This window comes from Syngnathus typhle, linkage group LG8 (genome assembly GCF_033458585.1).
Source record: "Syngnathus typhle isolate RoL2023-S1 ecotype Sweden linkage group LG8, RoL_Styp_1.0, whole genome shotgun sequence".
Classification (NCBI taxonomy): domain Eukaryota; kingdom Metazoa; phylum Chordata; class Actinopteri; order Syngnathiformes; family Syngnathidae; genus Syngnathus; species Syngnathus typhle.
The window spans coordinates 6,727,957-6,753,349 of NC_083745.1; the positions used below are offsets into that span (position 1 = coordinate 6,727,957).

General features: G+C 42.8%; 2 protein-coding genes across 2 annotated transcripts in view; both read right to left on the bottom strand.

Moving 5' to 3' along the window:
* Window positions 1–18,562, bottom strand: part of slit1a (slit homolog 1a (Drosophila)) — a 68,101-nt gene extending 49,539 nt beyond the window's left edge. The window contains exons 1-4 of the mRNA XM_061285705.1: window positions 17,975–18,562; window positions 9,544–9,615; window positions 6,608–6,679; window positions 5,334–5,405 (exon numbers count right to left, since the gene is read on the bottom strand). Of these exons, the coding sequence (XP_061141689.1) occupies window positions 5,334–5,405; window positions 6,608–6,679; window positions 9,544–9,615; window positions 17,975–18,174 (416 nt within the window). The 5' untranslated portion in view covers window positions 18,175–18,562. The remainder of the gene's footprint in view (window positions 1–5,333; window positions 5,406–6,607; window positions 6,680–9,543; window positions 9,616–17,974) is intronic.
* A 2,321-nt stretch (window positions 18,563–20,883) lies between these two features.
* Window positions 20,884–25,278, bottom strand: arhgap19 (Rho GTPase activating protein 19). The gene is made up of 11 exons (XM_061285721.1): window positions 25,131–25,278; window positions 24,637–24,881; window positions 24,350–24,430; window positions 23,691–23,900; window positions 23,381–23,607; window positions 23,206–23,292; window positions 22,896–22,961; window positions 22,421–22,630; window positions 22,234–22,332; window positions 21,971–22,069; window positions 20,884–21,829 (listed from the first exon to the last, which is right to left on the bottom strand). The coding sequence occupies exons 1-11, from the start codon at window positions 25,172–25,174 to the stop codon at window positions 21,797–21,799; spliced, it is 1,401 nt and encodes a 466-aa protein (XP_061141705.1). The 5' UTR covers window positions 25,175–25,278; the 3' UTR covers window positions 20,884–21,796.
* Between the last annotated feature and the right edge of the window lie 115 nt (window positions 25,279–25,393).

The following is a 25,393-nucleotide window of genomic DNA, read 5'->3' on the forward strand; positions in this document are numbered from 1 at the left end:
AAGGTTTGTAGCGCTGACAACCTTTCTTTCTTACGATTTAGTAGTACAGTTTTAAAAGTGCACTACTGGCCTATAAAATAGAGGGAGGAGATGATTTCCCTGGCTCAACAGCTTCCTCCAAAGGTTTCCCAGCTTTAGACTGCATGATGTAAAGCTGGAATTTAGGTTGTCTTCTAACAAAAGGTACAGCAGAGTCTGTGGCGTATGAAGAACAAAGGGACTCAAGTGTAAAGAATGGACGTGAACCCTACCGACAGACAGCGTAGGAGAGTTTAGCCATAGGGAAGAGGATCAAGGGATGTGTCTAACACCGCTAATTACACACACATCCAAATAAAAATCCCCAAATCTCTTTCCTAATGCCAGGCTTTCCCCAGGCGACTAAATTGTTCTTTTGAGCCGTTCCCCTTACAGCGTTGTTCTTTGTGAGAAGGAAGGAAAACGTACCAAAATTGATCATGAAAAATTCCACACTGCTGCCAAATGAATTGCTCTGAGGCATCTTTTTAAATTTTTGATGGGGACACGGGACAGGAGTGGGCTGCTATTTTCCTAAATTTGGGCATGATGTAGTGATATAATTGTGGGTGCTTATAAATACTGCTCTGATGTCTTTATACTTGAGTGACGAAAAGCCGTGTTATTGTGTCTACTTGGAATACATCCAGCAAACGCACCTGGGATGTTCAAGTCTAGGCTTATTTGTAGCAGTGGAAAATATTGCAACTGCCCGTAACAAAATACAGAGAAATCAGAGCACTTGGCATTGTGGTTAACTTTTTAAAATCATGTGACAATTGGTAATGTTAAAAATGAGGCAAATTGTTTTTCCAGCCCGTTTTTTGGCAATACTAGAATGTTAACGTCACAAAATTTACAAAACTACGGCAACTTAGTTTGCCCCCAAAATAGGTGTTATTCCTGGCCAGTTTGCTACATTCCACACACCGAGAGATACCAAGGACTGTATGTGTCTTGCGTCGTCCGAATGTCACTTTCAATCTGGACCGAGCGTTGCCAAGCAGTCTGAACTGTCAGCGGTGGGAGCAGAGAGGAGGGCAAGCAGGCCCTCCTTGGACTGAATGAAATCCCTGCCTGTGTATACTCATGACGGATCTGGACCACGCTGTGATGTCTTATTCATGTTGTATCAATTCATAATGAAAGGGCCAGTCCCCCGGCGCGGAAAAATGTGCAGAAGCACACACTCGACTCACACATGCATGATTTGATGGTCATTGTGGACTGTCATGTGTGTTTGTGCTGACATTTGTAGAGCAACGTACAGCAGAAACCGGACACCAAAAACAGCTTTGATGTGCCTCTGCTCTGGCGTGAATATTTAATAATCCCCAATCCACCACTTTAATTATTCATGAGGATGGACACAGAATCGTTAGTAAATACAAACACTGCTGTTTTCATATTTTCTCCATGTGAATATTTCAATCCATCTGACTCTACTTTGTCCGTTTCTTTTCTACTCTCTTGCTCCCCTTGTGCTGAGGTGGTGAATATTTCAAATGGAGTAGTGGTTTTTAAATTACCCCCTTTTGGCTTCCGCTCGCTTCACATGGTTTAGTCTGAGTTTCTCTCCCGCTCACACACGCTCGCACACGTACGCCCATACTCGTAAAGAAAACAGCGACAAGCCGTAAAAGCCGCTTTTACCACCTGACAAGGACAGGGCCAGGGAGAAGTGCGAGAGCAAGAAGTTAATACATGACTTGGACGGTTTGGTCGGCCGCCAGGTCAGGAATTTCATGCTGCTGCAGAAACTCAAACACCTGAAATTGACAGATCACGCACGATGGGTTGTATGAATGCAATATGAGCTCATGGTGGACAAGGAGGGAAGCTGGGCAAGAGATGACTAGTCTGTTGAGAATCTGGAACCAATGGTAGCTCTACTCAAAGTCCCCACTGAGGCAACCAGAACCTGAATCAGTCTGTTGCAATTAATTTCAGTATGCACAGTCTTTTTTGGAAACTGGCATCACTGCTAAAATGACAGACCATAAGAACGTTCCTATGCATTGAGAGTTTGATGCTGGACAGATGTGAGGCAGCCATTTTAATCAAGAGGGCACACTGTTGGCCCAGAAAGCGATTGAAGGAGACGAGTTGCTATGGAGACGCCAGCAAAGTTGGGGCCCAAACAGTATTCCGAAAGAAGCGGGTCATTCATGAGCAGAGACAAAGAGAAGAAAACAACAAGACAAGTTTAGAGCATTAACGGTCTGACCGGCTCATATGCGGGAACGGCACCAGACACAGCAATTTAATTCTTTTCATGTCGTCAAAAGGTTGAGCGCTGATTTTCTGACTTGGAGCCAACCTGCAGCTAAGGAATATAACGAATGGAAAAGCAAAGCAGCAATAAGGTGACAGTTGGATGCTTTATAGTGTTAATGATAGAGCAGACAACTTTTTCTGGACATTTTTTCTCCCCTTAGCAATCAACAAACAGAAGCAGTTTGCTCATCGGACTCTGCAACACATAGTTAGCAAACTTAAACACCAGAAATAACGAATTCCCTCATGGACGACCGCCATACAGACATTCGCCCATGGAGAGGTAATTATAGGTTAGGTCTTGCTCTAATTAGATTTATTTGCATTTCCCTTATTCTTTTTTTTTTTAATGCGCTTGTGCGTATCGTCAGTATGTAACTATGTCACCCAGCTAGTATGTCAGTGTGTTTGTGTTTTGTGTATGTCAATAAGTCTGTCGCCAAGCATTACACGATGAAAATGAAAGATGGAAAAAGGATCTTGTGGACGATTGAAACATGCCCTCTCTGGTTCTTTGCCAGGATTTCCTCATCTTCCCTCTTGTGCAAGTACACAACTCCCCTTTGTACCTCCCGGGGAGAAATACAAGGTGAAACCTCACCACCAATCCCTCACATGCCGTGTAACATGGCTCTTCCGACAAGGTTGTGTTGTGGCAACAAAACGCAACAACCTTCACCTCCACTTCCCCCAGAACCCATCCTGACCTTAAACCAGATGCTGCGTCCCTCCGGGGCGGCTCCTCGGCTAACTGTTCTCCTCTAGACGCCAAATGCTCTCACCTTACCCCCCACTGTCACACGGTCCTCACTTCCTCCTGCTCTCCCACTGCGAGGAGACGCTAATTACAGGCACAGATGAGTAGATTACAGCCGTGTAGTGAAGTGGGAGTGGGATGAGGCCAAGGGGGCCAACAGGTTGTTAACATTGATGAATGTAACTCTCTTTTCACTGTTCACTGATGTTCCATGCCATGCCGCTTACCTCTAGTATATAGTCGTTTAAATTGCATCTCTGAACCCAATCGCCATCCATCATTGAGCGGCTTGTAACAGACCTTAACTATCGCTAATCATCTCGAATTCCAATTTATCTCAACTCTGCCCCTGCAAATATAATTAGGATGTGCTCGCGACGGTTCGGACAAAGTTCGAACACTAATATATTCATGTCATTCAACAGTCTTCTATTAGCAGACTTTTACAAACTTTTAAAACAAGGCACCTGTAGCATCATGTTTAAAATTCATACAATAAGTGGAGTTTTATAGAGGAAATGTTCATACCACCATTACCATGTTAATCCCACGCACAAATTCCTTCATTAACCTAAAGACCTTCATTTTTGTGAGTCTGTCGCTCATTTTTTCCACTAAAGCTTCTCTTCAAGACACAATTGAGCTCAATAAAGGGTGTAATTGAGACAATGAGCAAAAGTGCAAAAGGTTCAGAAAGACATTTTGCATTCAAATGAAGAGAGTAATCTGGGTGAGTGCACTACTTTTTATGATAATCTTTTATGTTAGGATTGGAAAGGCAGACCTTTTTAGCAATTTAACAACTTTGAGCAAGTGCAAAGGTGCACAACTAACTTACAGTGCATTAACATACCCTAGTTGTTTCTGACAAAAGGTACAAACGAAATAGCAGCAAAAGGCTTCCCCTGAGAATGGAGAACCTTTTAAGTCCATTAAAAACTGCCGGCAGGAGTGAGACAGGCCGTAATCTAACCGCATCAGACATGGAACCAGAACCCGCAGTGTGGCCCAGACACATCAGGAGTTAAGAAACACATTAAGAAAAGGCTTTGTCTTTTTGCCCCGCTGTTCTTTAAGTCTCTCACAAATCAATCCGTCAATCTACCACAGGCGTCATAATGGTTGCTTTATTTTCAATTCTGTGTGGCTGGCCTGCTCATTTGTTTTAACTGCTTAGGAATATACAAGGCACCTGAAAAGCATCATGCCCCATTATGGCTCTCTTTAATTCAGCCAGGGATCAAGAACAAATGACCGTGTACACATTGTGAATCGATTTAGCCGACGTGACCAAGGTCTCATTGTGCGGGATGTGCCGGCGTAGAATAATGAGCGTGAAGTCAGACTGGATGAAACAGGGGAGCTGCGTTAGCACAATTTGATGGCTGTTGGCAAAGTCGCTCGCCACAGATGGACCGGTCACGCTTGTTCAAGGCCGTGCGGCGGTTTCGTCCAGGGAGACAGACAAGCGCGTTGTAATCAAGCCTTCCATGCCGCTTTGCTCTCAAACCTGACAGGACGACTTTGGCTTAACGACAAGTGACGTGTGAAGACAGTTACAAGGGAGCAACAAATAGATTCAAGATGGTATTCGACATCAAACGCAAGATAAGCAGATGGGGGGGGGGGGGTCTCGCAAATAAGGGTCATAAGCAAGTACAAACCACAGCGTCAATAGATGGCAGGGAAATGCTTTTTCCATGTCCCACTGTTTTATTGTTCCCAGATGCTGCAGGTAACTGGAATAATGTGAGCTGCAACGATCAGCTAGCAACAAGGGACACTGATTAGCCAAATGATGGAAATCTTTGAAAAAAGAATACAGAGGAGGCTTAGCATTACGTACTTTTACTACATGGGGCACATGTGTGTGTGTGTACATCAGGGAATAGAGATGCAGTCCACCGACAGAAATAACTCAATAAGTATTTAAATTGGAACAGAGCCCAAAATCAATTGGGCCACACTCAACTTCCCTGTCAGCAGTGCAGTCTCTCTAGTAGACACTCCTGATGATTAGGAATGCAAGCCCAAGAGTCCAAAAGCCAGAATGGAACACTGAGGATCATTGAAACCTCAAGTGGCCTTTCTCTAAGTAAAATTTATGTCTGACTGCTGTTTAATTGTGCACACTAAACCAAAGCCCACATTGGTAAATGAAACCTTGCTGAGCAGTGTTACAGCACACGAGAGCAAGACGAGTGTTGAGAGATGACATGTGAACAAGCAGCAGGGGAGCGTGGATGGTTGAAGAAAAAAATAAAAGACTGCAGTTACTTACAGACGAGACAGGCCAGGGTTCTTCTGAAAGAGCAACTCTGGAAGCTGCTGCACTTGATTACGGTTCAGGCGCCTATGGCAGGAAGAGCATATGATCAGCCAGTGAATGTGTGTGTATGTTCTTGTGTGAGGAAGCTGTGAATAATTTCTCCAAGATGCAGTCGAATCAGCGTAGCCACGGGCTATTGTGTTACCCCTTAATGTCACATAAATATCCACGGGAAAGTTCAGGGGGAATTAAAACGCAGTGAATTATATCTACGTAGTGACATTACAACACCGGGGTAGGATTACATCTTTCCGAGAGTAACAATTTTCCGAAATTCCCGTTCGGTAACAAGTGAATTACATCAATTACATGTTAGAACATGTGCGGATTTGATCTGAGTTATATCAATACACAATGTTTCTTGACTGGAACAATGGCTGGCAAACACGTCACATCCAAGACTGGCAGGCTATATGCAAATAGAGCATTTGAGTCAATGAAGAACAGCCTGTTGCTAATTTGTTGGAAACCACAACTCTCTCCTTCCACCGAGTACTCGAGGCCCGTGAGAGTGAATGCAGTGGGTTGTGACTGAGAGGTTGCAAATCTGAGAGCACAGCGCACACACTTTGACACAGATGTTGGGACCTGTGCCACTCACCACTGGGAACGACTAAGGTGGCGCTTCAGTGCATAATGGGAATTAACTGTGTGCCCACTTCACAGCCTCTAAGCGTACCTGCTGTTGAGTTTGTGGCTTTTTAAAAATATCGTAGAACCAGCCGCTTATTTTCTACAGTGGTCTGAAGCAGGGAATATATCTACTCATTTCTGCAGGGGGGAACTTTTAAAGACGATCTGAGCATAGCCTTGAGCAATTGCAATTGTTAATGTGGGTTTCGGATTAAGGGAGTCTTTTATGGTTTCACCACTAATCGCGCTTGCCCATAAAGTCATCTGCGGCACAGGTTTCCATGTGGCTAGCACTACTGATTTGCTAATGTGCCAGTTGAGGTGTGGTTGGCCGTGTTTGCTTATGTCTTTCCAGGGGCTGCTTTACAAGCTGCTGAGGAGTGATGGGTCTGTCCACATGGGTTAAGGCGTGCGGTGAAGGGAGGCAGGTAGCAAGAAATGCTCCCGGCACCATCTGCCCACAGCTGAATGACAGGAAAGTGCCTTTATAGACAGCTCCTCTTGTTAGTCACGTTACACTCGAGTAATGCGTGGACCCACTAGCTCAGGTTTAGAAATACAATAAACGTGTCTGTCTACAGGGTGGTACTCACAGTCTCTCGAGCTCTTTCATGTCATCAAAAGCCCCACGCTCGATGGCGGTAATCTGATTCTCCATCAGTTGCCTGCAGGGAAAGGAGTATTAGTATTACAATACGGAAAGACGCTTTTACTGATGGTTATTATCAAAATATCCAAGGTATGCTTGGCGGGACTTCTGTCGGTGGGTCTGTATTCATACTTGGGTGAAAACATAGTCAACACCTCAAAACCACACAGAGGCCAGCGGTGTGGATGGAGGGCACTGTGTGGAATCTTGGCAGAAAAAGGCAGGCAGGGAAGGAAAGATTTCCAATGTGGCTCAGAAAGTGTGGCTCTGGTGTGGTCCGTGAGGCTTGCAATGGGTGGAGATGAGAACAAACGCGGGCGAGAGGAGGGATGGAAGGTCAGCTTTAAGGAAGCCAAGATTTTTTAAGACTTTATTTTAATGGGCAGGATAATTTAATTCCACACAGTTTAATACTAACATGGAGATAGTCCCATTTCTCAAAAGGTACTTGGTTTTTATAAAGTTATATTGTTTGTCTAGATGTGTTGCTGCACCATTGTTCAATTATCTTGACGGGTCGTATCGTGCAAAATGAGGGCTGTTTGCTAGCTCGTCCGCGGCGATTTGCATTGTGCATTAGCATTAAGCCAGAGGACAAACACACAACCTGGAATTTTATGTTTATTTTGACAGTAAACTTCAACTGAGGCGGCTCGGTGGCGCACTGGCTAGCACGTCCGCCTCACAGTAAGGAGGGTGCGGGTTCGATTCCACCACCAGCCCTCCCTGTGTGGAGTTTGCATGTTCTCCCCGTGTCCGTATGGGTTTTCTCCGGGCACTCCGGTTTCCTCCCACATCCCCAAAAACATGCTTGGTAGGACAATTGAGCGCTCCAAATTGCCCCTAGGTGTGTGTGCGTGTGCGGATGGTGGTTCGTCTCTGTGTGCCCTGCGATTGGCTGGCAACCGGTTCAGGGTGTCCCCCGCCTACTGCCCGATGACAGCTGGGATAGGCTCCAGCAAGCCCCCGACCCCCGTGGGGACTAAGCGGTACAGAAAATGGATGAATGGATGGATGGATAAACTTCAACTGGGAGTGGCAATAAACAGCTTGAAGCCAAACCGCTGTTTCATGTGAAGTGATTTGCATGAGTTTTTGGCTGCCATACCATGTGAGGATCTCAAATTTATGCTCACAAATCAAAGTAAAAAAAATCATAATAAAAATAAAAAAATAAACAAGAAAACATCTCTTAATTTATAAACATGCAGGGACACTTTCTAACTTCCACTGCCACAGCCAGCTCCCCTTGGATGATTTTGGAAGTGTTACAATAACACAAAGTCAAAAAGGAGACTTTATAGGAGAAACAAGAGTGTTCCTTCATTACATATACAACTGTTCCGTGTTGAAGGCCACCTCTCCCGTCTCCTACAACTCAGCAGTCTGCACTTCCTCGCCATCAAATATAAATGCTAATCACTGTTTGCGCTCCATAAACATTGAGAGAAAAGTGCAATTCACTTTTGATCGCTTCCTCATGAATTTAGATGGGGAAAATACGAGTACTTCTAACTTGAAATCTTAAATCTAAACATCTAAAAAAAAATCTTCTAAAAGTGATTGTCTTTCTTGGCATGAACACACAAACTACTAATTTATACATGGCGCCGGACAAAGGGGATTTAAATCGGTTGTGTTGACGTTACACTGACAGCTGACAGCAAAGATATATACTGCTGTTTCTTTTAGTTTCCTACTGAGGGTTCTCTAGGGATCAGCAGGATTAGATGTCCAGAATGTGCACATTTTAATTTAAATAACATTTTGTTTAATGACATGCACACATACTGTATATGTGTGTGTCTCATACATCAAATACAGAAACAGTACATTTTGCTATCTTTGTTGACCTCTCTCACCCTGTAGTGACCTTCAATGGGACTATTTAACCCCATGTGGAGGGGGCAGGAGATGGCGCAGACGGTATGCGAAGGCAGACAATGACAAGCAGGACTGTGAATAAGGTTCAGTAAAGAAGCAGTGGATGAGGGGTGTCAAGGGGGAATAACGACGTTTGAAAATAGGACTCCAAGGGGCCAGAAAGATTTGTGGGCTGCTTATATTACACTGAAGAAATGTTAAATGTCCACCCGTCTGATTTAAAAGTCGGCTTCAATTCCTGATTTTACAAGAGTACTTTAATACCCTCGGAATCCTGCTACTTGAACCGAGTGTGTTAACTGTGCGGAGCGGCACGCATGCACATGTTATTTGTTGATATGTAGGAACAGAGGGCAGGCGGAAGTGTGTGTCGAGGGTGCAATAAATGATGCTACGACAGACAATACAGAGTGAGAGAGAAGTCCATTACATCACTTGCTGCAAACACTTGGCTGCTTAATGTACTGTGGAGTACATCTCAATAAGCCCACTTCACTGGGCTTATGCTAATGTGAGCTTTGTAACTAGTATGTATAACTGTGTCTGTATACATGAGTAGTTAGTACATTCAGAAAGAGATACTATATGATCTTGTTCTTAAGTCACAGAATGTTAATTTATTTAGATTTTTTTTTTTTTTTACAATGCTAAAACCAGCATAAGAATAAAACTGTCTACCTCCAACAGAGTCAAAAGGAAGGATAGCTTCTGTTAATTAAAAAATGAGGAGGACTGGATGATTCAGTTCATGCTACTGCGTGAAAACTAATTCCACTATTGCCCCATTTATCTATTAAAGCGTGATCAAAATTTGTAAAATGTATAAACACCACCAATTGTAATTGAACAGAAAAAAACTATAGTAAAATCGTTATATAGAATATACTGTGGATATTTTAGTGTTTGTGTTCCATACATGCATGTGCCTTTAAGAGGCGGGGCCTGCTATGATGGGATGTGATGTCAGAGAGCGTGGAGGACGGAAACAAAACTTACAGAACTCGGATGTATTTGAGCCCGGCAAGGTCAGTCTTGGTGATGCGTGTGAGATTGTTTCCATTCAGCTCACTGCAAAGAAGAGAAGACAAAAACAAGCATTAACATTTTGTCTTTAATTTCCACCTGCTCTATTTTCTTTATGCACTTTTTGCAGAAGAAAAAAATGCACAAATTGTTTTTTGACTGTTTTTTACTTATTTTTATGATTTTACATTTAACAGTTAATGGTGCTTATAGCTTACTTTTTAATCTAATGTCAACAAAAATACTTAAACGCTATTACAAATGCCCTGTAGTGTTTGTAAAGGTTTTATGATGGTGATAAATTGACAGGGAATAGCAGATTTTATTTGCTATATTTCATTTGGGAAAGCTTGATCAAAATTTTCGGACATTCAGCGACCCTATTGTCTTTGACCTTGCAGGTTTTAACAACATTCAAAGGTACAGCACAGCTCATAATCTGTCCAAATTCTCGTAAGAGCAGGCTTTTTGGGCAAGCTGGCATTTCTTCTCCCTGGTCTATTCTAGAAGCGCTATGTGAGCGCAAGACATTTGAGCCGCCTTTCTTTTTATTCTGGGAACTGCCAACCTACACCCGCAACCGCACCCCTTCTTGGCCGTGTCCTTCCACTATTGTCAGGGATTAGTGGGAGCCAGCGGAGGGGATTTGGGAAAGGCCGCAAGGCCAAAAAGCTAAGTGTTGTGGATATAATGGGAGCAGATGCTTTGCTGAGTGCTGACCGTCATTGCAAATGCGTTCTGTTGGAAAAAGAGACATTTTGGGATGATTTGAATGTTTGTGTGCTACTGCAATCGCCAAGCATTATTGGTCCACCCTGTCCTGACCCGCCAACTCAACTCCTCATCGCTGAGCACGGCCCAAAAACGTGTTCCAAATCTACGCGGAAAGCAAGGGTCTCTTTCCCTTCACTCGTCTAATGACCACTCGAGGGACTGTAGCTCTATGCAGTACTAAAAAGAACGGCCATTATAGACAGATGGCGTGTACGTGTGCATGTGTACACAGGTGCATTGACAGGCCAAACGTCAGGACGGTGGGAAATAAATAACGCAGCGGCGTTCATTAGCCTGCGTTGTGATTCGTGCACATGTGGTGTTCATTACAGGTGCTTACGCAGACAGGTGCTTGCGTGCATGCCGACCTGCCAATGTCTCATTTCCAGGGCGGTCACTCCTAATGACACCCAAAGGACAAGAAAAGGGATCGAAGAGGAACGTGAGGGGATGCAACGAGAGAGGCGTTGAGAGGTAGCAGGAGAACTTTGTGGAAAGCTGACGCTCCCCTATAAACAAATGGAACCACAGTTCCTCATCTCGCGTAGAGTTCTTGCTTAATCCTGTCAAAGATTGTTAGTCATCGCTTCTATCTCCATTCCGGGATTGAGTCATTGATGCAACTATGCGATCGCTCGAGCTCTTTCGGGAAAAGGACCACCAATAAAGTTGCTTTTGCTCATCTTGGAGTTCAACATAGTTTCAGCGTTGTGATATTCAGAATAGATTGTGATGAAATGCCTGCCACCCCTTGTGATGTGTTAACTAGTACTGGAAGAGCCACACATCCACACTTTGATACTATTTCAAAACCTAGTGCTAAGCAGAACGGTTGCAAAACGTTTTATAAACTGCGAGTGATAATATTCTGCTAGATGTAAAGTAGTGCGTACAAAATTACATGAGCAACCTGTGAATGAGCAAGCCACGGCCATGCACTAACCACCAATGAGGTAATAGAAATTGCCGGCTACCACACAGCAGGAACTCATTGTTTTGCTTGTGTAAAGTGAGAATGCTGCTTTTTATTAGTGAAAAAAGAAAATCGGTCATTAGTATTACAGTGAAAGAAATTTAAGCAATAGTTGTTGGCAGGACAGCAAACGCGCCTTCTCTCGTTTCACAGACAGATGCTTTGTGGTTCCGACTTGTGGTGCCGTTTTTTTGCATTACAGTACTGCGGTATTACACTCGTGGCAGAAAATTATTAGGTATGTTTCCCAGTTCACGCAGAGAAGGATTTCCACCTCCATCGGTCTATTTCCTAGAAATTACGATGAGGATTTCCAGCACTGACAAGCAGTCAGATTTTAGATATCGCCATCTCGTACTGCTGCACTGCCCAGTAAATTAATGCATCAGTTGGTACGGGTATCATTATTATAGAATTCTAAAGTTATGCAATTATGGAATTCAACTAACACGTTAATTAAAGTCATACAAATATTTTAATAACCATCACCTTTCAGACATTCACTACATCCTTAAAACGGTTGGATTAAAAATTGGACCGACCCAGGAAGTTGGGTCAAATCGACCCGAGTTTGCTTTTTTTTTTTAAAAAAAAGGGGTTATTGTGTACCATAAAATGTTTTTTGTGTGCAAAAGAATCAGTCATTTTTTAACCCAAATTGTGTTTTCAACAAATAGATTTAGACTTTAACACTCACGCTTTATAAAATGTATTTAAATATATCAAGTGCAAAATAAAGATTTTTGGGAGTATTAGTAATGAATGATTTGTGTTTTTTAAGCAGTTGGTCAAAATGATGCTCCTGTTGCTTGAAAACAGTTCAACTCAAATGCCATTTCCTCACATCTCCATAATTCAAATGGGCTTCAAGTGCTGCTACAACACTGAAAAACCCATTACGTTTAATACCGCCAGCTGCATGGGGTCGCTCAGAAAACGGGGGCGAAGGGACATGGTTTGAATTGAGCAACATAATACGAAATGGATTCTGGAGACCAGAGGGAGAATAAGCAAACGCTGTGGCCGGCTAACTAACACACACAGACGCAAATATCTTCACGTCTCGCACAGCGAAAAGGGGCCCTATAAATACACTTTATCAGTGGGAATCACACAAGCACACCTACTGAAATATAGACAAAAATGACCCACAGGAGCAAGCAATCTGGTTCAACTTTCAGAGCTGGATGGAGGGAAAAACAAAGTATTATTGGCTGACATTAGGCATTTACGCAGAAATATAACAGAACTTAAAAGAATGCAGTGGAAAAGTGCAGACTCGCCGGCAATGTATAAGACTGAGGCAATGACATAAATCAGCATAAAGCTATTGAACGTTTTTATAAGTTTACGTAAAATTTTATGAAAGTGCCTTTACCCAGGCTGTAATTCCACTGTTACAACCTGACACCAAGAATTAAGAGTCATTGATTGAGAGAAAAGCACGGGTCACGTTGGCGCTGAGGATAAGTGGTTCGAATGGATGGATGGATGGATTTTTTTGGAGGCCCAAATTTTGTATGAAATTAGGATTATTATATTACGATTTAGCTTCAAATGACATCTCGAAATAATTTACAATGAATTACATTTTGGTAATGACTTACCCAACAGCGCAAATCAACACCTGCCTCAATTGAAATGACTTATTAATATGTGCACATTTTGTTACCCAATATCACTGTTGCAAGCGCCACAGGACCATTTGTCTAGAGCAGCTTTTGCCTGGCGGGGGATCCAGAAGCCGACGGATTGAAACTCAGTGGCCGCGCTCTTTCCAAACTCCTCACTGCGTCTACAAGCTGGCGACAGAAAACCCAAAGTGCTGTGGCCAAAGCGCGGCGGATCATTACCCGCAATCACACGCTGACGATACTATTCAACCGCACGAGCCGACAGTTTCTGAATGAACGAGAGCGGCTGCGAAGCTGTGAGCAGACTCTGGAGCATATGGGAGCGACAGCAGTGAAACACACAGGAGAAGACAGGATAGGCTGCATGAGAATTGTCACTAGATGTTTTAAAAGTGGCAGTTTGGAGCTGTCTGGGAGAAAGCGACCTACATAGTCGTTGTTCCAACAATAACACGGCTACACCATGCCAGCTGACAATAACCTCAATGAGTGAAAGTCTGAGAAGGAGCGAGAGAAAGCAGACCAGCGTGGCCAAAATAACACACTTAAAGTGAACTGGAACACTTTTTGTCCACACTAAGAGGTCAGATTTCTTCTTTGAATTGAAATGTGGCTTCCAGACACGCAGCCCTTCAATTGCACATTTTTAGCGTGTGCGTCAATGAGTGCGCGGAGCAGTGGCTAGAGACTATGTCTGAGAGCTTTTTTTTCCCCCGCCTCCTGGGCTCCTCCAGGGCTATTTACGGTGTTCATTCTGCGCACTCAGGCCTCAAGAGGGGAGACTCACTTCTAGGTAAACACTAAACACATCCCATACATATACAGCTCACAAGTCAGGTGTTACGATCAAAGCATTGAGCAGAAAGCTCGAGACGGCTTCATGGGCGAGATAGAGAAGAGGAAGTGCGGGATGGAAAAGTAGAGCATAGGTACTTTCAGTTTAAACCGAGATAACTAATGACACTGTCACGCCAAAGCGAATCAATTAAACATCTGTTCTTGTGCATGTTGCCGCTGCGTAACAGACTGGAACTGGAAAACACAGAGCGTCGTTGCAGTGGAGGAAGACTGAGAGGTCTTTCATACCTCATACTGTATCTACTGCCGTGCGCTCTGAAACGCAACGTGTGTCTTGTTGTTGTGTGTGTGTGGTGAAAACATCTGCTAAGTCACATCTGTCACATTATTTCCCTGCTACTCTCTAATGAGTAGAAACGAAGTTCAACCGCACTCAGCAGTGCACAGGCCTCCACCGTAGCTGAACAATCAAATTTTTGGATCACAGCCAACGTGTGTTTGCCCTTTTGGGTGCCCACAGTCTGAATAGAAGGGAATGTCTTTAGAAGTGCTCATTAAGAAATTAAGTCAAATGTTGACATCCATTTTTAATGGGCTCTACCACACTTCATCAGTTTTGTGGTAACAGCATTCAAAACAAGGTTGACTATAATGAAACTCAGTACCAGACACCCGTTAAGTTTAAAAGCGAAAACAATTTAGGATCACGACCAAATGTATAATGCACATCAAAATTTAATCAGTTCTTGTCTGCTAGTGTTTGCATACTCCTGTCACCAAACTCAAATGGCACGCTGCAGAGCTCAGACCTCCACCAAGGCAGAATTTGGATCAGTTTCATGTTTGGTATAACTAACTGATGCTTTCCATTGATACAAATTAAAGAGAATTATGAAAAAGCCTTACATCAACCTTCAATGGCATCCCCAGTTTTTGCATTATCTTGCAGAAATGACAACAGAGCCCGTTTTGTTGAAGTCTATTGTGAGATACAGCAGCTTCGCCCTACAGGTCCAACTCAAGGATCCATTCACGACCACATACAATCTGATTGACATGCAATCCCTAATTCCAGCTCCCCCTGCAAACCTTAAAAAGGATAAACGGTATAGAAAATGTACTGATGGAAGTCAACTTTTATTCTAAAGACATTGTCTGGAAAAATTCCACTAATGGCTTTCCTATAATGTATTCTTCCATGCGGGGAGTACGAGCACATGAAAGCAGTCATCTGTTGCGCAGCACCTTTACTGGTGCGGCTCTTCCTTTTTTTCTGTGGAATGCTATAATTGCCTCTAAAAATTCTATCACATCAAAAAGCATCTCGATGAGCGTGAAATGCGGATTATGCGGGCGTATCGATGATGGCAGGGGAGCGTTCGCCTGAGTGCCTTTGAAACGCGGCGTCCAGCCGTCGTCACTCAAAACCACCGCCGGGATGCTCTCGCTCGGTTGGCGAGATTAACAAGAAAAACTGACTTTCTGAGAGCGGTAATAGAATTACATTGACAAACGCGAGCATGTTTCAGTAGACCAAACACTACTAATTATCTGCATCCAGGATTTATACTCGTCTTGTGAGGCCTCGCTTTTTGTCCCTGAAAGTCCACACAATGTGACTCCTAAAACTGATTTATGGCTTTGACACACATAAATGCCTTTGACGGGATAATTCCTCTCAAGAGTGCAATCAGAAATATAATGTAGCTGTGTCAGGAGAGCGGGCCAGTGGGTCGAGGGTGAGTTGAGAAACACAGCAGCCGCCTTTAATGTTCGGCAGTCAATTTGAACATGTAACATGCTTATTACGGAGGTATGTCGCTCGAGAAGAAAGAGACAATAACAACTGGGTGAAGTCTTCACATTAACATCTTAAACAAAAAGTGGAGAGCGTCTCCCGGAAATACTAGACTCAAATTAGACAGTCGAGTCGAACCGCCATTGTTGGTTCATCCTCCAGGGAATTGAAACTGAATGAGCTTTGTTCCAGATATTGTCACTCACATGATTCAATACGCACCAGCTTAGTCCACATATTTTCTGTACCACTTTATCCCGGTCAGGGTGATGGGAAAACCCGAACCCAGCTACCTTCTGGTGAATTGAAAGCCTTCTGTGATTACGGCTCGGGTGAGTGTGCCAATCTGTCTCTCAAGCATCCTCTCATCATGCGCACGTATGTCTGTTCATCTTTCACATCATGCTCTTTCAACTTTCCCCCGTTGCCAGGTAGCGGGCCGGTTGTTTTCTGCCTTGTTGGGGTAAATTATGGATCAGGTGGCTGGCGAGTTGTCAGTTGAGGCAGTGATGCCAAAAACACTGCAGGCATTTCTTGGTCCATACATGCATATTTTCCAACGACAACGCCGCCCCTCAACCCCACCTCGAAGATAAAGTAACTTCAGGCTCACATGTGTATGGTTTGCAAAGAAATGTGAAAAGAACACACGGAGCAAAGACCCTTATCGATATGCAATTAAAAGACCGGCACACCCGTCAACGGACTCACTCCCCCACCCCTTTTGCAAATCAACATTCACACAGATGAGACGCGTGTTTGGATCAATATCTGGCGAAAAGAAGCATCGCACATGAGATATTTTCAACAGTGATTTCAAAGAGGAAGGTGGGGGGCTAGATGAGAGGAGTAATATTAAAAAGATGTGGAGAGGGAATCAGGAAAGGGGGGTGGTCCTGGTGCGGTTTTAGCATGGGGAGTCTCACAGTGTCATTACTGTGTCTCCGAGCTGAGGAGCGCAGGGGTCAGAACTGATCCAAACCCACACTGACAAGTGCAAATGGGATTCTGCTGTCTGTGGCGACACCCTCAGCGCACACATCCCAGCGCCTAAACACACACACACACACTTTTGCCTTAAACCCTCCCCCCTTCTTTAACACACACACACCATTTCCCAAACGCATCAGTCTGTATACACCATCGCTAACACAATCCACAAAGCTTTTTAGTCATCTCTGCTCTACTTTCCAAGACTAATTCAACATTGCCACTCAAGTGAGTCGAGTTATTTTTGTGCTGTTTCATGCTTAATGAATTTAAAACAAGTCGAGGCTAACATTCTCTTCTGAGATTCTGCAGAATTGCAAAACAAAGATTCCACACATGGAGGCATGCAAACAAGACAATCATGTGGTTGAAGGTATGCTGTGTTGACCTGCTCATTCAACCTTGATTTATCACCACACAACAGCCCGCAGGAAAGGATGGTCCCTAATTTTGAAATAAAAGTTGCAGAAAATCTTTTTTTTTTTTTTTGCATGACTCACACGTTGATTAAATAGAAAAATCTGAAGTGAGGTTTAAAATGTGGTATGTACTTAAGGAAAACGAAATGAATGCATAGACAACTCTTGAGTAATGAAGGCAATGAATATTTACAACCAAGAGGAAAACCGCAAATGAGCATGTTTCCTCGCTGCCTCAACCTGCGTGTTCAGACTGTTAGGCAACAACTAAATCAAACCAAAAAAAAAGTGTTCTTAGAAATTAAATATGAAAAGCATGAAATATGCATTTCCCACTTAATTTCCCACTGTACCAGTGCCGCTTCTGACACAGGCTCTCTCCTCCGCTCTTCCCAGAGCATCTTTTATTCAAGACTGATATTCTAAAAGCTGAACTATAACAATCCATTTCCCCTCACACTCGCCACTTCTGATTTTCTAATGAATATTTTAAAGGAGAATGTCATGAAAAAGACGACGAACGGACGGAACTCCACTCCAGTAGTCATCCTCATCTCCCTCATCCTCCATCAGTTTTACAAGACAGCTACAAGATCCTGGTGGAAGACTCACTAAAGGAGCAAATTTGCTTAATTTTCTACACGATTTAACAATTTGTGAAGTGAGTATTCAGGGCCGTGACTGGGAGAAAGGAGGACCAGGGGCGGAGGGGTCGGTTTGTAGAGGGGAGACCCAAAGTGGGGGATGAAGTGAAAAGGAGCCAAGTGAAGAATCACAATATAAACTCCAGAGCTCATTCTTATTTCTGTAACTTTAAAGGTTAGATTTGTAAAAGTAAATTCTTTTTTAGTGAGTACAGGGAAAGTACTCAAGTCCCTCTTGCCTATTTATACCTGGACTGGAATGCCAGTGTGTGACACACGGCTTGACAAGCGTGGCTATTGTTCTCAATCTTCGGAGTGACATCAAGCACGCTACTACGGCAGGGTAAACGGCAAAGCGGGCAGGTGGTACTCACAGCCTCTCGGTGTTACGTGGGATATTCCTGGGCATGGTCCTGAGCCCCAGTCCGTGGCAGTCGACTGTGGTGCCGCTGCAGGTACACAGGGCAGGGCAGGCGGCCGCGCTGGCCGGCAGCAAGGCGCACAGCATCACGCCCCACGCGCACAGCTCCAGCGGGCCAAAATACATCCTTTTGCCTGGCATTGTCAACACCATCCCAGCCTGACTTATTTCTTCCTGTCCACCTCCTAAGAAGTCCCACTAAAAAAAAAAAAGTCTATATTGTCAGGCAAGATAATAAAACAATATAATTTCCTTTGAGGAGTTGAGCAAGGCAAATTCCTTTTTTGTTTTTTGTTTTCGTCTTGTAGTTTTCTTTTGGAGTTTCCTATCCCCCCCCAAAAAACGGTTCTTTTGCTCTTATTGTCTCCTGGCAAACTCTTCTCCTGCCTTGGTTGTGTGGAGTGGCTGTGGTGTGCGCACGTCTCCTCCTCACTCAGTCCCACTGCGCTCTGCTTGCCTAAAGAGAGAGGGAACAGGAGGAAAGAGCAGAATGAAAAAAACTCTCTCTCGCTCTCTCTCCGACACACACTCACACACACACACAGCAGTCATCCATCACAAGAATCTACAAATAGCAGACCCCCACGACTCCACCCCTACCCCTCCTCACACAGTATACACCCCCCCCCAATCAGAACCCTGCCTGAACTCCCTCTCATTCTCAAGATCCTTCTTTCATTCCCTGGATTCTATTCACCATCCACATCTACTCCACATATCTTTATCTGTTTATTCCCACCCACTCAACTCCTTCTTTTCTCCCAGGTTGCCTCCAGGCGTGCCCCCAAGAGAGCGGCACCTAACCTGCATGACACTGCATAACCCCTGCCTGAAGGGGCTGTGCAGGGGAGCTCGGGCTTTGTGTGTGTGTGTGTGGCTGTAATTGCGTACATGTAACAAAGGTGAATCCAGCAGTGATGAATGGAATCAACACCACAGCCCCTCAGAGGCTAAGAAAATGACTATGTGTACCTCAAGTGTAGCCACATGTGCAAATAGTCATTTGAGAGATGATGTCACACGATAAACGAATGAGTGGTAGCTACAACCTGCTCTGTTGATGGGATTTAAGGATGTACTAGACTGGCATGGCATTTAAAGTGGAGGAAGTTTAAGAAAAGAAGCATATGTGTATTACACTTACTGAATATTACTTTCAAGCAAAAGACTGCCATTTACTCTCAACGCATCATTGCGACTCTTCTATCTTTATATTAATCTGCATTTCGAGGGACTCTACATGTGGATTTGGGCTCGGAACGTCTCATTACTGGGAGTTTCTGTCAGACGCGCAAAGAGAAATGTTCACGCTGCACAGTAATGTCTGTGACTCTGTGTGTCAAATTGCTACCAAGATGGAAAGGGGGGGGGGGTGCATTTGGGAAGAAAATAAGAGGAAACAATTCCAAAACAATTTTGCTTGAGGCTTGTGTGGAGCACTCTGTAGTGTACACTATCTCTGTTTCACCCAGGCAGCCAAAATGTGAGTCAAAGCACAGTTGGAGACTCTTTACATCATTTTGCAGCCAGATCCAATTTTGGTGACTAATTATTAGACATATCAACTTGTGTATAAGTACTTTACTGGACTCGATCAGACCTGATTGCTGCCAGGCAACTTTGGAAAGAAATCTTGTCTTTCTGGCAATTGTTCAGTATTTATTAACTTAATTGACCTCCATTTAACTTATGGTAAAATGTCAATAAACAACACAGCTGTCTTTAGTCAGTGCTGTGCTTATGGTTCACCTCGGGACACTTTGAATCCACAGAGGGATTTTGCTACAGGGTGTATCCCTCCTAACATAAACACGGCCCAACGAATCTCATTCATTGACAGATGCATGAACAAAGTTGGAGAAAAGCATATGTGCACATGCAGGTGTACTTATGGATACTTCTGTCAGGAGAGGGACGCAATTTGTCTCAGTTAAAGTGTCGGCACGGTGTAGATCTTCCCTAATTAAAGAGGGGACAGAGGGGTGTTTAGTGGTATGCGTGTGTGTTGGAGGGGCGTCATTCCATTTTAGGAATGCTTACAAAAAAAAACACTACAGGAATTATTCTGGTACTCTCAAGGTTGTGGGGGGACATGCAAGTCATTTATAATTAGACTAGAAAAGGGAGAAGATAGAAAACAGAAGGCCTTATTTAACCTGCAGGAGCAGTAGAGTAGATAAAAAAGATAACGGAATATTATTGCATGTGTACAAAACAAATATCCACATTTGTGAATAGATAAGATAAAGAAATTAAATCACATACAAAACCAATACAGTCATGTTCCCATTATGGACACGTCTTTACAGTGCATGGGAAAATTATGCCATTTCCACCAGTATTTACAACATGTACTTACATTACCAAACATGCATTGATGGATACCATAATGGCATGCCTACTGCATCCACCCACACACCTTCAAATAATTTATTGCAAACTGCAAAGACTTTGGCCAAAGTTAAAGGTCAAGCTAGTTTGCATCCCTATCATTATTTCTATTTGTTGCTCATGTTTTTGTAGGCTGGGATTTCTTTATTTGCTGCTGTATTAAGTCATCACCATCTCCTCGTCAATCTTATTGACTGCAGTGGATACACTGATTCACTAAAGTATATTCTATGGATGCTCCCTAAAATAGGAAATTATATAGAGCTTGCACAGAAAGACGATGGTTGTATTTATCTAAATGTGTATATTTTTTTAGGATGGATGTTAGGATTTATTTTTGTTCTAAATTCAATACATTACAGCAAGCTATTCAAATGACTGAAGGCTATCTATTTAAAACTAAACAGTGCTACCTGGTGGCCATAGTAAGAAACTCAGGCAATTGCTTAAGAAGAAAATAAAGAAACAAAATACGTTTTAAGTCTTTTAATAAGTTCTTTGTTGGATTTTACAGTAGCATTAACACCACCAGTCAACACAGTCCATTTAGTTGACTTTGCCACATCATGTTTGTATAGTAACAGCTTGTGACCATGGAACTGGATGAAATTACAACTGAGAAAAGAACTTTGAACAAGTAACAGTGGCTCAAGACCCTCACAGAAAGAACCTCACTAACAACTTCGGCAAACTGCTTCATTTGCCCTCAGCCAGAAATACAAAAAGGGGTCAAACGTTTTTCACAGCTTATTCAGTATGCATGTGAATGATAACTATGCACAGCTACAAAGAAAGCAGAACAGACTAAATTTACTCAAAAGAGCACAAACACATTTGAGGGACAGCAGTAAACTTCTGAAAAATGTAAAAAAAAAAAAAAAAAACATACCACAGGAAAAAATTCCCAAATTCCCAGACAGAAATATATCATGTATAGAAACTGACCTTTGTACCTCATATCTCAAGTTTGCATTACTGAAAAACACTCTACTTAAGTTAAATTATAGCATTTTATCAAGTTTGGGAGCCGTAAAAAAAGTGAATTGCACAAAAAAAGATTGTGTTAAATAGAAATTGCAAAGTAAAGAATTTGATTTTAAGGCACATCTGTGAGCGTCCAAACTCTACATTTCCGTGAAATGGTCCCTGTCAATGAATAAAAAATACATTTTGTAACAAAAACAAACAATAATAATAAAACATCAGTGGCCATTCATTCACTTATTTTTTTTAACCATTTGCAAAAGGACAGACTCAAATAGAGCGTAGCACCCTCACTGCTGAGATCAACAAACCCAGTCTCTGACAAATACACACAAATAAAATCTGACAGCCTCCTCTTTGACACATAATAAACCTTCAAATTAAAAAAGGTACCAAACAGCTAGATTGGAGGTGTCCTCACTTGTAGTACAACCTAAAGGAAATTCAAGAGTGAAAGGGTAAACATGATTTGAAAGCTACAATGTATTTTTTTCTTTTTTAGATAAGAACAAAAATCATTGGTGGTATATAAGAGCTAACAATAACAACACTCATAGTGGAGACAAAGACTCACCCCTCCACTGTCGGTGTCATCAGAGCAGGTGGCTGTTGGCCTCTGCACTTTGCCATTTTCCTTGCCTATTGATGATCCTTGGCTTCCCAATACTTTCTTCTGTTTTGACAAACAAAACTATTAGATTTACTAGAATTATTAATAAAACTAGTAATTACCATGAGAAACTAACATTTCCTCCAGATAATTGCTCAAATTAGAAAACAGCCTCAATATATATATATACACACACACACACATACCAGAAATTAACATCAACAAACCTTAATCATTCCGCCCAAAGAGCGAGATCGCCAGTGCTTCCTGCTGAATGGCGAGCGGGGATCCGCTGTGGGCGTGGTCACCAATGGCTGCTTTTCAAGCTAAACCCACACAAACGTGACGTGTTAGCCTGCTCACTTGCAAGATGTGTCTCATCTCATTTCGTCAATATCTCGTTGATACACTGACCTGCCTGATGAGTTTCTTCTTCTTGGCAGAGTTGGGCATGTTGTTGACTTGCTGGTAAAGTTCCTGCAGAGCCGATTCAGTGTATGTCCCCGTATCTGTGGACTTTGTCGAGCTGGTGCCACTGATCTTTCTCGCGTAAGGAGAAACAATAAACGTAGACTGGGGCACAGCCGGCGGCTCTTTGGTCCCTGAGACAAGCGTCAGGTCATCCTAGAATAAGCAGGTACATTTCACTCAAGATTTCAATGTCAAAGTCATACCACTCAAAGCTGAGCTTAACTATACAATGAAACCCAAAAATCATAAGTCGATGGAACACACGCAGAAAATAAACACAATGGTTAATCGAGGAAAGATTTTAACACAACTCAAAGAAAAAACATGGGGAAAAACTGCTTATGGAAAATAAACAATAGTTCGTCGAGGAAAGATTTTAACTCTACTCAAAGAAAAAATACAGGAAAAGAATGCTTACCTTTGAGTGAAGAGGTTTAAATCTGGTGAAGTACATATGCGCGTATTCTTTGATATATGGAGGGGCCTTCAATGAAAGTACAGTAAAGGTAAATAGAATGTTGAGAACTGCTAGGATTCAAATAGACACAATCACACGGACACTAAATGGTAGTAACTACACACTCATCTTAATATTCGGATTCTTTATGAATTCCCTGTTTTGACATTCCCCATTGTATTTTTTTTTTTTTTTTACATTCCCTCATAATACTCAAGTTTTCAGGACTGATAATCCATTCTAAACTGGACCGTTTTCTGTGCTAGTTTACCTTGAAAAGCTTTTGAGAGTGCCTGATGAGAAATGCGATTCGATTGTTTAGCTTCTCGATGCTTTCCTGAAGTTCACTTGCCATCACCTGCAAAACAAGACATAGGGAAAGATTACAAGAAATGAACAAAATAATAGGTTTCATGGAATGTAAAAGAAAACTAAATGATCCGTACATTTTTGGGCCAGATAATTTGTGGTGCAAACATGGTTGCTAGATTGATAGCAGACATCTTGTTGACGTGCTGGTTGCGTGCGGTGTGATAGAGGAGGTCCAACAGGAGCTTCAACAGACTGCGGTTGACTGGTGGCAGCAGCATGAAAAGCAACTGATAGGCTTCCACCTGCCGCTCCTTGTCTGGAGTCTTACTTTTATCTCCTTTCTCATCAAAAAGAGTTAGCTCTGTGGACGTTAGAAACCAAGGTAAATCATATAGAAAGTCAAGAAACATAATATTTGGTTTTGAGACATGAAATGATAGCCACCTCCGATTTTAAGGTGGACATGGTAATGTCTGTGCATTAGCAGGGGCTCAGGCAACTCTCCCAGGTAGGCTTTGAGCAGCGAGGCGGCATCATTGGGGTGGAAGTCTCCCGTCTCGAGATCTATTTCTGCCCCGGCATTCAGCATCTCCCTCAGTGCGGCCTGTCGGAGGCTGTGGCCCGGCACGCGGAACAGCCCCTCCATGTGAAGATCTGGGAGAAAGCCCCAAAGGCAAAAACATGATGTCAGCAGGTGGACACAGGGAGAGACGGAGTGAATGAAACGTGAAATGAGAGCACGCGTGCTGAGGCAAAGTGCTTCATGATGAATTATTGACGGCAGCATTGGGGCCCAGTGTCCACTTTTGTGCAAATACGTCATCCGCTTTCCAAAAATAAATCAAGAAGACGTCATGCTAACTCAAGGCTAGCAGGAAGCAGTGGGGTTGTCATAAAATTCAAAAGGCAGAGGATGACTCAGCAGTAAACAGAGGTAATGGTAATGCAGCGTTATATAACCCCCGCTAACACATTCAAAGTGTTCTTGACATTTTCTCTATAACTAACAGTTATAGCAGTGCTTGCCAACCTTTACTGAGCCAAGACATACATATAAAATCTGACAGCATCACTAAAAAACGTGCAAGTGAAATAACACTCACTTTTGCTCAGGTACTCAATCAGTTGATAGATCTGCGCTATCCCTTCTTCAGTCAAGGGCGCCCCGAAAATTGCACCTTTCTCTGGGGGGTAGAAAAACATTCCAGTAAATGCGGTTGCTGTCCCACCCAAAAAATAGAGGTGATCTGGATTGTATCTGCAGATAGTCAAAATCAAGTGACTTGAGCCAGTACTAAAATATGCAGTAATCAGGACATTCCATACATGTTAGTGTATAATCTAAATAAAGTCAAATTAGCATATGGATTGAGAATTTAAAAAAAAACACCTTTTCGTTTCAGGAAGTTTAACGAGCGGAGGAAGCCAGTAGAGGAAGGCACCCTGGGCTCAGAGTCACCAGTGAGCTGTGCAAACTCATCTCCAGGGAGGTCGATGAGTCGTGTGACATGTGACAAGACCAGATCTGTAAAGATCTGCGGATGTTCATGTTTCAGCCTCTCCACAAAGAAGTCCGGGTCGAAGATGACGGGCTGGCACATGTTTGATGTTTCCATGCTTGTAAATACACCGCATCTTGTCCCCATGCGTGGAGGGAAAAACAGGTTGAAGTGAAATTGCTCCAGGTTTGTCCAAACGGATCGTCAGCAGTAAAGCAGCATTATAAAATGACAAGGCGACATAGCATTGTTAGCTCACGACACAGAATATCAAGAATTCAAAACGATCAGACACAACGTAAAGGTACCCGCATTCAAACACAGTAAAATACATTAAACTACACATTTTTTCTTTTTAAAGTAACATCCATTTTTGAGTACGTACCTCTTCATCTTCTGAGTATTTTGAATATTGTCTTCAGCCGCCATCTTCAATTTGAATCTTCCGCTGTTTTGTATTTAGTTCTGCCTTTTGATTTCTGATTGGCCACAATGTTATGACGTCAGACAACGTGGCCGCTGATTGGATAGATGCGAAATATGTCAACGTTTGTATTTTAGGTTTTGCATTTTGTATAATTTTCATCCTTATCAGGATGCACTTTTATTTTAACTGAAAGCACAATGTAATAGAATACTATGTCTTCT